The following is a 13,810-nucleotide window of genomic DNA, read 5'->3' as shown; positions in this document are numbered from 1 at the left end:
TTGCTGGCTAAATACCGAAGTCTAATCTCCTGCATGGGAAGTATTCACCAGTTGCACCCAAGGAACAAATGGGAAGGTGGGGAGGGGCATCTGTGCTCTCTTTTGTTGTCTCCTCTAATTGCTTTAGATGTTGTTGGGTGGAGATTTAACCATCTGACTTAATTCAGTGTAGTGGAAATGAGCTGCCCTATGTAGCACGCAATTCAAAAGCTTTGCATGATGTGTTTTCTTCTGACATCAGTCAAGGCTTTGGGTGGCTTATTAAACGGGCCAGGCTTGTGCAGCCAGCTGGAAAAATGCTGATAAAAAATAACTTGCAGGAATCCAGAGAGCTGTCTGACCTACTGTAGTTCTCTGCTCTTCCTCACCTGACCTGCACATTGCTTTAATTTCTGCAGTGCTAACCAGATCAGGTCTTCATAGCAGCTGCCAAGCCTAGGGTTTCCTGAGCTTGTCTCTTACCAAGGGACTGAACAGTCTTTCTGGGGCTGGGTAAAGGAGCTGGAAATCCACCAACATGTTACATGCCACCGTTGTTTGGGAGAAGTTTGAAAAAGACATGTTTATGTAAATTATGTGGTTTTGAAAATCATAATTTTAGCAGTTTTTTAACAGCTTTTGGTAAAACTTTGACAGGAACAGTGTTCCGGCTGTGCTTGTCAGCAGGATCTATATACCCTTGCCAGCAGAGCTGGAATTGTGATATCTGTATTTAACAGTTTTGTGAGGCTGCAGATCACCTCTGGCCATTTGTGGCACTGTCGGAGTCATAGCCTGACACCACCCCTGTTCCCTGTATCTTCAGTGCTCTGCTCCTTCCTGGCTCTGTCATCCTTGTAAATAACAGCTGTAACTTTAACATGTTGGGTGGTGCAGCATGTTGGGGTACAGAGGCTGGCACAGGAGTAATAGCAGACAAGAGCCCTAGTCTCTCTTCCTGCTCCTGCAATCTACGTCTCATAGTGGCTTCCTTTTCCAGGAGTGAGAAGCCAGGCACTCCATTTTGCATGATTTATCCACTTAGTAAGCACACTGCTGACTTTAACACTTCGTGACCTCTGATTTTTAATGCATTTAAATACTGCTCCTTTCAGTTTCCTCTAGGCTGCATGCCTGGAGATAAAGAAATCTCATGTATCGATACATGGAGAGAGAACTCTAAACCCACACTGTCGGTTAGTTGGGCTCTGATGCAGTATATGTATACAGTATATGTATGCATGTTCAGTGCAACCTTCGAATAGGCAAATTGTTTAGAAAATTGGAGTGCTTTGGAGGTAGACAAAAAAACTAGTCCTGATTCGTATGACTCTGAGCTGCATGGCTAGAATCTTTTGTCTGCCTTCCCTCGGTAACAGGCATGCCTGTGTGATCGTCAGTAGATTTTATGTTGGCTCCTGAGATGGAATTCTTTTGCTTGTCTTTTGATTTCAGGTATCTTGGAGTTTTTTCACCATCAGTTGAAGGACATCGTTGAATATGCAGAACTGAAGACTGTCTGCTTCCAGAATTTGCGGGAAGTGGGAAATGCTGTCCTGTTTTGTCTCCTCATTGAACAGAGCCTGGTAGGTGCCTGCTGTGCTGATTTAAAACCTGTCTCTCAAAATGTACTCTCAGATTTTTGTTATTAACATCATAAATAACAAGACTGAAATCTGCAAGTTTGTATTGCTGACTGGGCAGATGGGTAGAAAAAGTTCCCTGATCTCTCACAGTGAGAAATGCAGGGGCTTTCGTGTCTGCGAGACAGCAGTGATGCCTGACTCTGCTGGGTGAGAGACATTGCCTCTTGTATGGTACCTGAGGGTCGTTTCCCGAGGTGGGTATCTCCAGAGAGGGGTCTTCAACCCCGGCGGGCAGGGAAACCCTGCGTCCCGAAGCGGCGAGAGCCACCGAGGGAGCCTCAAACCCCCGCCAGGCCTTGCCCAGGAGCCGGCAGCTCCTCTGAGGCGAGCAGAGACTCCCAGGGGGCGGAGCCAGGGGCGGACCCCCCCCTCCCTCCCCCCAAGGGAGCGCGGGAGCAGCGCGTGGCGCGGGAGTTGGGCGGGATGGGGAGCGCTCGCCTCAGGGCGGAGGCCCGGTCCGGGAGCTCTGCTCTGGCTGCCCCGGAGGTGGCAGCGTCGGCACCAGACAGAGCCGATGAGAGGGGAGGCTGCAGTGCAGAGCTCGGGGTGTAGAGAGTGCCTGCACTGCTCTGGTGAGGGGAGGGTGCGCAATGGGCAGGGCTGCACTCGGTGCTCCCTGGTGGAGGTCCTGCGGCAGCAGGGGCTGAGCTGCGGGATGCTGTCAGTAGCTGAAAGGTGTCAGGGAAGCGGAGTGGGAGCTGGGCTGCTTGATCCAGGCCCGAACTGTGCAGGGGTCAAGAGCGTCCATCATAGCGCATACAGAAAAGGAGGAGGGCAGTAATCCAGGAAGCTGGGAGCTAGTAACAAAAAAAGCCATCAAGGTGATCAATCGACAGAGAGGTTGTGGATCAGGGTCAAAGGGAGAACAGTGATGGGAGACATTACTGTGGGGATCTGTTACAAACTGCCTGATCAGGAAGACTCTGTGGGTGAGTGTTCTATAGACAGGAGCAGCCTCACGCTTGCAGGCCCTTGTCCTCACAGGGGACTTAACCACCCTGGTAACTGTTGGAGGGATGGGACAGTACGCCCCAGCACAAACAATTGAGGAGGTTCCTCGACTGTGTGGAAGACAACTTCCTCTTGTAAGTAACAGAGGAGCCGACAAGGGGAGGTGCCCTGCTTGACCTCATGCTCACCAAGTGGGAGGGCCTGGTTGGAAATGTGATACTCCAGCGCAGCCTTGGATGCAGCAATCACGAGATGGTCGAGTTCGAGATCCTCAGGACAGTGAGAAGAGCGTGCAGCAAGCTCACTGCCCTGGACTTCAAAAGAGCAGACTTTGGCCTCTTCAGGAACCTGCTTACTAAGGTTCCATGGGATGTAGTCCTAGAGGGCAGGGGGGCCCAAGACTGTTGGTTGATATTCAAGGATCACCTGCTACAAGCTCAGGAGTGTTGCATCCCAACTAGAAGGAAGTGCAGCAGGAGGGCCAGGAGACCTCCTTGGGTGGATAAGGAGCTGCTGAGGAAAATTCAAATGAAAAAAGAGGCTTATAAAAGGTGGAAGCAAGGACAGGTGGCCTGGGAAGAATACAGGGATGTTGTCCGGGAAGCTAGGGACCAGGTTAGGAAAGCTAAGCCCAGTTAGAATTAAATCTGGCTAGGGATGTGAAAGATAACAGGAAGGGCTTCCATAGGTATGTAGCAAGCAGAAGACAGACTAGGGATTATGTGGGCCCTCCGGAAGCTGTTGGGAGAGCTGGCTACCCTGGATTTGGAGAAGGCTGAGGTTCTGAATGACTTCTTTGCCTCGGTCTTCACTGCCAAAGGCTCTGACCACACCACCCAAGTCTTGGAAGGCAGATGCAGGGACTGTGAGAATGAAGACCTTGCGCCCACTGTAAGAGAGGATCTGGTTCACGACCATCTTAAGAACCTGAATCTGCACAAGTCCATGGGACCTGATGAGATCCACCCGCGGGTCCTGAAGGAGCTGGCAAATGAAGTTGCAAAGCCACTGGCCATCATATTTGAGAAATCATGGCAGTCAGGTGAAGTTCCCGATGGCTGGAAAAAGGGAAATATAACCCCCATTTTCAAGAAGGGGAATGTGGATGACCCAGGGAACTACAGACCAGTCAGTCTCACCACTGTTCCTGGCAAGATCTTGGAGCAGATTCTCCTGGAAAGCATGCTAAGGCACATGAAATTCAACAAGGTGCTTGGTGACAGCCATCATGGCTTCACTAAGGGGAAATCCTGCCTGACCAATTTGGTGGCCTTCTATGATGGGGCTACAGAACAGATGGACAGGGGTAGAGCAGTTGATATCATCTACCTGGACTTGTGCAAAGCGTTCGACACTGTCCCACATGACATCCTTGTCTCTAAAGTGGAGACACCTCAATTTGATGGGTGGACCACTCGGCAGATAAAGAATTGGCTGGATGGCTGCACGCAAAGAGTTGTGGTCAATGGCTCAATGTCCGGCTGGAGACCAGTAATGAGTGGTGTCCCTCAGGGATCGGTGTTGGGACCGGTCTTGTTCAACATCTTTGTCACTGACATGGACAGTGGATTGAGTGCATCCTCAGCAAGTTTGCCAATGACATTAAGCTGTGTGATTCGGTTGATACGCTGGAGGGAAGGAATGCCATCCAGAGGGACCTTGACACACTTGTGAGGTGGGCTGATGCCAACCTCATGAAGTTTAACCATGCCAAGTGCAAGGTCCTACAGGTCAGTCGGAGCAATCCCAGGCACAGCTACAGGTTGGGCGGAGAAGAGATTCAGAGCAGCCCTGCGGAGAAGGACTTGGGGGTGTTGGTCGATGAGAAACTTAACATGAGCCTGCTTCAGTGTGCACTTGCAGCTCAGAAAGCCAACCGTATCCTGGGCTGCATCAAAAGGAATGTGACCAGCAGGTGGAAGGAGGTGATCCTGCCCCTCTACTCTGCTCTTGTGAGACCTCACGTGGAGCATTGTGTGCAGTTCTGGTGTCCTCAACATAAAAAGGACATGGATCTGTTGGAACAAGTCCAGAGGAGGGCCACGAGGATGATCAGGGGACTGGAGCCCCTCCTGTATGAAGACAGGCTGAGAAAGCTGGGGCTGTTCAGCCTGGAAGGCTGCATGGAGACCTCATAGCAGCCTTCCAGTATCTGAAGGGGGCCTACAAGGATGCTGGAGAGGGACTCTTCATTACGGACTGTAGCAACAGGACAAGGGGGAATGGGTTTAAACTTAAACAGGGGAAATTTAGGTTATATATAAGGAAGAAGTTGTTTACTGTGAGGGTGGTGAGGCACTGGAATGGGTTGCCTGGGGAAGTTGTGAATGCTCCCTCCCTGGCAGTGTTCAAGGCCAGGCTGGATGGAGCCTTGGGTGACATGGTTTAGTGCAAGGTGTCCCTCCCCACAGCAGGTGGGTTGAAGCTAGATTGTGTTAAGGTCCTTTCCAGCCATAACTATTTTACGTTTCTATGTTAAGACCTTCATTGTAAGTTATGATCACATATAGCATTCCTGCAGTCAGTCACAGGGTGACTACTCTCTTTATGTCAATGAGTTGCATTGTTGTATGCTTGTTATTCCTGTTGTCATCTGCCAACATCAAAAAGTTAACGTGGACATCCTTCTTGATGCTTGGATGGGTGACAGTGGCTCTGCCAGACATTAATCTGTCCTAGTTTGTACAAAGTTGTGAAACGTGCCCAGTATCTTCCTATATGCCCAGACTCTACCTTACAGCATGCAAAGCTGCCTGCTGCTGAGGACATGGTGCTACAACTGCTCTTTATTCCTACCTCTAGTTTTCCCATTCTTCTTCCACATTATTACTATCTCTTCAAACAAAATGGCCAGATGTTTAATTTCTTTGTCTTCATGCTTTTGGGTGCTTACAGAGGGAAAGATGGGGCTTCCTTTCCTTTACCCATGTTTTGCCTTTGAGAATTGGGTGGGGAGTCTTTTCCCTGTCTGTGCATACGGGATGCTCTGCCCACGCAGTTCAAGCACACAGAGCTGCTGAGGCTCGGCTGCCCATCATGTGGAGATCTTTGCTGACTGCAAACCAGCTACGTCATTTCCTAAGCAAGCTGGCTGGGGGCCTGTCGTTGTACAGAAATAAACCCTCATGTAAGACTCCTTCTTCAGGGTGTACTAAAGCTGTTGATGTTAGATAAGGTAATGGAGACATGCTGTTCCTCAGAGTCCTGATCATGGTGTTAAGAGGACTCCTCCCTTATGGTGGACAGTAATTGGAGGGCTGGGTGAGAAGCACCAAACCCATAGTCAGTTACAGAATAGCTGAAACTAAATGAGAAAATGGATTACTTTGGATTCAGGCTAAGAGGGTAAGTGGTGAAAGGACAGGCAGGTAAAGGCCCTCGCTACCTCCTAGAAGGATTGCCTGAGGGTGTACCAAAGTGACACCAGCACTGGAGGTACCTTCTTTGGGAAGGCCGCCTTGGTGATACTTTTGCTGCCCCTCCTCTTGTTTTTGCCTTCAGTGGTGCCTCAATGTCCTGTCATGTGTTTAAGTATTTTTCCACTGTGGTCATCCATCATAATTAAAGTAGACTTTACTCCAGTGCACAATGTAGGTCTGGAGTGGGTGGGTCTTGACTGCCTTGCACATCCATTTCCATGGTGTTGATATCAAGGATTTAGACGTGGGAAAGGCACATGAGCTCTGGTAGCCTGGCCTTGCCAGGGTTATAGCTTATGAACATTTCTTGCAATACTAGCACTGAGGGATTACAAATGAGCAGGACCTTGGCTCCAAAAATGAGGAGAGGGGCTCAGCAAAGTCATGCACATGCTTCTGGTCATCTCTGCATTTTCTCTGCACATACATACAACAGCCAAGAACCAGGGGACATCTGTCTCCCTTTCCCCATGCCTAAAGCTCTATGTACAATACTTCCGTGAGAGGTGGTTCACTGCTGCTGTGTGTGTCTCAGCCCGCCTGGTGCGGAGATGCTCCCACCATGATAACAGGTTGTGGGAATAGCACTGGTAAAAATAACCAAGCAGTGAGTCATCTCCTTCTCCTCTCAGCTAGTCTGCGCAGGAGCCGTCTGCTGCTTTCACACCAAAATTACTCATTCTGCTTTAGTCTTTTTAATAAATACCCTGTCCTTTACAAACTGCCAGCTGAGGGTGGGAGGTGAGCTGCTGGAGTCTGTTTGGGAATCCAGGGCAACCAGGTGAAATCGAATTGTCTTTGGGAGTGATCCTGTGAGGAAAGCCAGGACTGGCGCAGCTCTGTACGATGGTGATGGAGGCTGGCTGCCCTCTGGTGTTCCTTTGGTGGTGTCAGTATGTTTTGGAAGCCCATTCAGGGAATCTGGTGTGGTTTGGGGATTCTTTGGTCCTAAATGCCTCTCGTTTCTTTTTTTGTTCCAGTCTCTAGAGGAAGTGTGTGACCTATTGCACGCAGCGCCATTCCAAAATATACTGCCCAGAGTTCATGTCAAAGGTATTGGCTAAGTGAAAACACCTTCCTTGGGTAATGCTTTCCACTTTTCTTGCCCACTATGGTTTCTGTGAGTGTCCACAGCCATCTTCCACAACAGCACTGTTAATTGCACAACAGAGGAAACACATTCAGGCCTGTTTGCCTGGCTGAAAAATACCTGCCTCTTAGCAAGTCTCAGTGCAAATTACAAGAGGAGGAATGCTATAACAGGGAGAAGTGGGATGGATACCCAGGGTGATATCACCCTTCTGTAGGACTATGGCTTGATCATACAGGGTATAGGAAGTCTGTCAGCAAGTAAGTAAATAAATACAGGTGCTCCCTGGTTCCAGTAGACTTTTCACATGCATTTTTACTAAACAGGACATGCAGTAGTGAATGTTTGCATTCCTTTAGTACCTCTTTTCCTCATCCTTCATCATCAGAAAGTGAGCTCTGTCTCCTTTCCTCTCCATTTCCCGCTACTGCAGCAGCTGATTAGTTCTACTCGGAGAAATCCCGTCAGCTAAAAATCTTTGAGAATATTTCCAGGCTCACCATAGCTATTTGCATCTCTGCATAAAATGAACCAGGCCATTGTAAATAGTATTTTCACATTTGCCAGAGAATATTTCCTACTTGTCAGCGATAAGGGGATGCTAAGTGCTTTTTTGTAAGCCTTGCTATACACAAGATTCCACCCTTGTTGTACCCCACCTTCTAGAGTCATAAAGCATTTTATGTGTGATAAGGACAATTTAGTTGGATTAGTATGAGTGGGAGTCAAATATATTAGCAGCAGCAGCATGATAGAGCCTTATATTCTTTCTTGAATTTAGTTAATCCTTCCTTCTGTTTGCACATACAATGCAACTTTCTGAAGTATAAAGAACTATTTTTCTAAAAGCACATTGAAGATTAACCAGCTTTTTAGAACTGAAATTACCTGTAAAAATAACATACCCAGCTTTCTTCTGCACTGAATAAAGACTGCATCAAAATAAGAATTTTCTTGCTTAATTGGAATTTATCAGTGCATTCTCCATTTATTTTATTTTTCAGAGGGTGAAAGACTTGATGCTAAAATGAAGAGACTGGAATCAAAATACGCTCCACTGCATTTGGTTCCTCTCATTGAAAGACTAGGCACACCCCAGGTAATCTCTTATTTGCGTCAAAAGCAATTCAAGACATTTCTGAGCACTAGACACCCTGTCCCTTCACATGTCGACTTCGACCTGCACATCCAGCTTGTTCACACAATGGGATTATTTTTTAGAACCATGGATTTGGTGAAGTTGTTGAAGCTTGGAAGTTTAAAACATTTCACACTGGGGTGGAAGTGACAAGTTTTGGGAAAAATGCTTATTTGTATGTGTGTTACTGCTTGATACCCTGCTCTGTGTAAGGGCCAGCCTGGGAGGTCCTGGTGCAAATTCCACCAGAAGCAACCAGTTTTCTTGTGCGTGTGTGCGTGTATCTTTAAACCAGTTTATTCCTCTTGCAGCCAGATGATTAGAAACTCTTGGAAAATGAGCTGCCATTTGAGTTGAGCTCTCCTGGAAACAGTCACCAAAGAGAACATTCTTGAATGGCCTTTGCAGCTTCAGCACTATTTTCCTTTCTCTTGGCGTGGGGGGTACATTAATTCCCTGCTAACTGTAGCAGTTTACAAGCCATTGAGATGTGAACAGTAGAAACAGAGTTTCAGGCTGCTTTTGTCATCATAGGTGCTGCAGTTCAGTAGGTGCTGCTGTAATAGGTGAGAGCTCTCACTGCAGCAGGACAAGATGGGACAAGCCCTCACTGGCATTGCCTCCTGTGGATTTTGTCTGAGCCTATTAGTGCTCTTTTAAGAGCTTTTCCATCTGTAATAGCAGCAATCATGATGAGCAGGAGAGCACAGGCAGGAGCTACTGTGCACACTAACAGCAGAGCACTCAGCTCTTTGGTTTTGCTTTCTGTCTCCTCTCAGGCAAAGAATTCTTTAAACTTCCCTGGGACTAGTCTCCAGGATCAGGATTATTGCAGTTAGTGTTACTCACTTTAAATCCTGTCTGCTTGCAAAGCCTTTTAAGTATAGTCTTGTGGTCAGGTGGCTTTTACCAGGATTTTGCACTCTCTTTCTCTCCACCTTAGCAAATAGCAATCGCAAGGGAAGGGGACTTGCTGACGAAAGAACGCCTCTGCTGCGGCCTGTCCATGTTTGAGGTTATCCTCACGAGGATCCGCTCCTTCCTGGATGATCCCATCTGGCGTGGGCCCCTGCCCAGCAATGGGGTGATGCATGTGGATGAGTGTGTGGAATTCCATCGCCTCTGGAGCGCCATGCAGTTCGTCTACTGCATCCCCGTGGGAACACATGAGTTCACTGTGGAGTACGTACCATCAGCTGCCAGCACTTCACCTGTGGGCAACAGTGCTTTGCTTGTCCTCCCTGGAACTGGCTAGGGAGCCTAGAATGAAGCCGTTTGTCTGTCTGCAAGAGCTTAGTGCGGAAGTAAGGGAAAGTGCTGCCATCACTGGGGCTTATGAGTGGCTCCTAAGCACCCGTAAACACAGATATTATTGTGTCTTCAATGAAAATAACCCTCTGTTTAAGTATTGCCAGTGTGTAATGAATGGTCTTATGGCAAACAGGCCCTAGCACGTGTCTTTCAATAGTAGTCATACAACTATGGACACTGAGCTTATATAGAATCACAGAACCCCACAATGGTTAGGCTTGGAAGGGACCTTAAAGATCTAGTTCCAATCCCACTGCCATGGGCAGGGACACCTTCCACTAGACCTGGTTGCTCAAAGCCCTGTCCAACCTGGCCTTGAATCCTAATCATTCTGTGATTCTACGATATGTTTCTGAAGGTGTAGGTGAAACATGGTTTACATGGTGTTTCCTGTTCCAGGCAGTGCTTTGGAGATGGCTTGCATTGGGCTGGCTGTATGATCATTGTGCTTCTGGGACAGCAGCGTCGCTTTGATGTGCTGGATTTCTGCTACCACCTGTTGAAAGTCCAAAAGCATGATGGCAAAGATGAGGTTATAAAGAATGTGGTGAGTTGAAAATGTCTGTTTTATGTTGGCTGTAGTGATAAAGACAGCAATTAATCTGAGGTGTTTGTACTGGGATACAATGTAGATCCCAGTAGAATGTAGCAATCACTTTTTAGAATGAAATGCTGACAATGAGGGCACTGGGATTTTTAGGAACAGAAGATTAGGGCATCACTGGTTGGTGAGAATTCTGATATTCTGAACACGTGGGATTTTCCTACTGCTTTACATCTCAAACTCATGCATTTAGATTACAGCAAGGCTGCTGTAAATTGCCCTTTTTTTGTACAAAAAGCAGCTCTGCCAAAACCAAAAACACACCTTGATTTTTCACTGGATTAGCAGTGGAATGAAGACTTTCAGAACATTGTTGAGAGGTGAGGTAACAGTACTTGCTGCTTTTGTGGCTAAGGCATTGTATCTCCCAAGCTAATTCCCATGTGTCTGTTTTCTTACAGCCTTTGAAGAAAATGGTTGAGAGAATTCGCAAGTTCCAGATTCTAAATGATGAAATAATTGCTATTTTGGACAAATATTTGAAGTCCGGTGATGGAGAGAGCACACCTGTGGAACACGTGCGCTGCTTCCAGCCACCTATTCATCAGTCCCTTGCCAGCAACTAGATTTCCCACCTAATGACACTTTTTTGCACCTCTTTAAGCTGAAAGTCTGAGGAAAAAAAGCAACAAACAAAACCCACACCAAGAGTTCTAAGGAAATCTCTTGCCTGCATTTTTCAGTACTCCTGTGCCATTTGAGTGGTGCACTCTCCCCTCCAGTCTCCAAGCACAGTAACTGTATACAATCCATACTTATTTTTCTAGACTAAAATTTTATACACTTTGATTAAAAACCTGTGACTAAAAGATTTTTGCAATCTCTTTGCATTCCTGTACCGAGGTGGCCATTTTAGGCTGGATTGGCATCGTTTTCCCCTGAAGGTATCAAAACAATAGCTATGGAGGATAAGAAACTGGGTTCTGTAGAAAAAAATCTTTAGAAATCAATTCCTAATTGTTTGTATTGGAGCTTTACTTGCTTAATTAGCCTTTATTAAAAAGATAAAACGGACAAACTCCGCTGGTGCTTTGTGAATAATTTTTGTTGTCAGTTGATTATTTTTCCTCTTTGCAAAGCTGTTCCCCAACATCAGTCATGCTGGGAATGAAGGCTAACTAAGGGATTGTTTCACAGTTATTTAACTGACTGATAGTATTCTGATCTTTTTAACAGGCAGTCTTTGGATTGGTTAGAATGGCGACTGTTTGATTTTTCTTAATGGAGGACTTCAAACTCAGTTTATATTTTGGTTGGTGATAGGTACCTGTGTACCAAAACACATATTTACAAGTGGTGAGTAATTCTTGTTTACAAGAATCATAGCTACAGTGAGCAGGTGTAACCTATCCCAGCACATAAGCTCTAAGGATGTTAATCATGATTTACTTATAGGAAGTGTTTGTTTAATTACACTTTCTATATTATGCAAACATCACATCAGTGAAACTGTTTGTAAAAATTTTCAGCTGTAAAAGTTGGCTTTTAAAACAACCTCTTCAGCCAGAAGCCTGCTTGCTTACTGCTGGGTCCTAGCACAGGAGCCTTTCGGTCAGCTGTTAGGGTCAACCCAAAGCAGATGTGAGTTAAGATGGCTGGAACAGGCAGAGACAGGTAATTATAAGTTTTATGCAGGAGATGGATTTCTGGAGCTGTTATTTGTTTCTAACCTTGAGTGTTAAACCAAGAATGCATCCCTTTGAGAACCCATTTTTCTCATTCTTATTAGCTCAAAGTTAGGTTACAGCACCTCTTTTCTTCTGCTTAGCTCTTTTCACGTTTGACTGCAACAGACTGAAGTCCAGTAATGCGTGGAAACACATCTGTAACAGCGTACATGGGAGATGAGGAACATGCAGTTACTGCAGTGGCAGGGAATGGGATTTTGAGGAAAGAAAGAAACTGAAATTCCTCAGCAAACAGAGGACACGGGTTTGCCAAGCAATCCGAAAGCAAGCTTCTGCTACCACAGGTTTACCTAGATGTTGATGCTTGAGAGCTGCTGTTCTGGAGTGGGCTTTGCTGTGGTTAGTGCACACATGGCTGCCCTGTGGAGGGGAGACAGAAGTAGGAAATGCTCGTGCTTTGTTACAATGGCTTGTTGCAGGATTCCTTTTACAAGATGCTTAACAGCCAGCTGTCTTCAAGAAACATTTTTTGTAGTTCTTAGAAGACTTGTAGTCAGCCACATGCTTCAGGCCTCGAAGGCAATGAGCAACTTTCTGAATTTGCTGATATCATCGTTGGCTTATGGGTGTCTCACACACCTGAGGCTTTGGCATGTCACTGTGGTGCAGAAATAGTTAATCAAGCCAGACTTTTTGTTTAAAAACTAGTTGCAAATAACTAATCATAATGTGAGTACAGCATGTTCTAATGCTTACCAGTTCACTTTCAGCAGTAAGAGAATTGGCCTTTAACATCTTAACGTATGTATGAATGCTAATAGTTTTATGATTACTTTTTTCCTGTTAGTATTAAGAGAATTCAGATATTAGCCCTATGAGAGGTTTGTTTCCCATTTTTCAAAGGTAGGTTACTCTTTTTTTCCAACAGGATTATTAGACTTTGATGGAGTTAAACCCTCTTCACCTGGTAAAACTTCTTGTTCTACTAAAATGAAGAATGCAGCAATGTGCCCCAAAGGTACAGTTTTTAATTGTCAATTATTTCTTATCAAGAGTGGGGCTGGAGGCCAAAGCGCCTCTTACAATGTAAAGTGACAGACTCCACTGTATGAAATTGCAGCCTGCTCTTTGACCAGGCTGGTGCTTTGGTATCAGAAGCGGCAGCCCAAAGTTCACTGACTCCTTGGCCATTTGACTTTTTCCCCATCACTGTGCTTTGTGTAAGCATCTGTGATGTTCCTTAAAATCAGGTAAAAGTTCAAAAGCCCCTTCTTCAACCTGAATGTAATAGAACCTTTTTCTTTGTTTGACACCTTCATCCCTCCTGAACATACGACATGTACCAAGGGACTATGGCACAGTTTGCTTCACAGTGGGAGCTGTTTTTTTGCCGTGGTAATAATCTTAATTATACTCTTAAAAGGTAAGCACTTAAACTGACAACTTACAGCAGTAACTTGTTAGGTCTGTTCCAAATTACTTCTATGGTAGAAATGTTCTTGTAAAAACTGTATCACCAATTTTTATTCTCTGCCTTTGCAAACCTAAATTACCACCCACCTGCCGCACCCCTTTTTAAAGCAAGGACATTATGCTCCAATTCTTGGACCTTTTTTAAAAACTTACATGTCACAGCCAGTAACTGTGCAAACAAAACTGCACTTCGAGTTCAATCTATTACATCAGAGTGACAGAGCAGCTCTATGCAGCCATTGCTACATAGTACAGCAGACAGTGAGAGAAGAGTTGGGCTTGTTCAGCTTGAAGAGGGCTCTGGAGCAACCCTCTAGTAGACTTCCAGTACCTAATTTAGGCTTACAAGAAAGCGGGAGAGGGACTTTTTACAACAGCATGTAGTGATAGGACAAGTGCAAATGGCTTTGAGCTGAGAGAAAGGAGATTCAGATTATATGTAAGTTCTTCACTATGAAGATGGTGAAACACTAAAAGCATTTGTCTAAAGAAGCTGTGGCTACCCCACACCCCTGGCAGTGTTCAAGGCCAAGGTGGATGGGGCTTGGAGCAGAGCAACCCAGTCTAGTGG

The 13,810-nt window shown here is 45.9% G+C and overlaps 1 protein-coding gene across 3 annotated transcripts in view; it reads left to right on the top strand.

The window, feature by feature from the left end:
• Nucleotides 1-11,156, top strand: part of CYFIP1 (cytoplasmic FMR1 interacting protein 1) — an 80,688-nt gene extending 69,532 nt beyond the window's left edge. For all 3 annotated transcript variants that reach the window (XM_057404485.1, XM_057404484.1, XM_057404486.1), the window contains 6 exons: nucleotides 1,435-1,565; nucleotides 6,976-7,048; nucleotides 8,090-8,184; nucleotides 9,167-9,405; nucleotides 9,934-10,081; nucleotides 10,540-11,156. In XM_057404485.1, the coding sequence (XP_057260468.1) occupies nucleotides 1,435-1,565; nucleotides 6,976-7,048; nucleotides 8,090-8,184; nucleotides 9,167-9,405; nucleotides 9,934-10,081; nucleotides 10,540-10,704 (851 nt within the window). In that variant the 3' untranslated portion in view covers nucleotides 10,705-11,156. The remainder of the gene's footprint in view (nucleotides 1-1,434; nucleotides 1,566-6,975; nucleotides 7,049-8,089; nucleotides 8,185-9,166; nucleotides 9,406-9,933; nucleotides 10,082-10,539) is intronic.
• The last annotated feature ends 2,654 nt before the right edge of the window (nucleotides 11,157-13,810 follow it).

Source organism: Pezoporus wallicus, unplaced genomic scaffold, assembly GCF_028554395.1.
Source record: "Pezoporus wallicus isolate ANWC-B61680 ecotype Strahan unplaced genomic scaffold, APGP_CSIRO_Pwel_v1 contig_5787, whole genome shotgun sequence".
NCBI classification, from domain to species: Eukaryota; Metazoa; Chordata; class Aves; order Psittaciformes; family Psittacidae; genus Pezoporus; species Pezoporus wallicus.
This window is presented reverse-complemented; position numbering and strand designations above follow the sequence as displayed.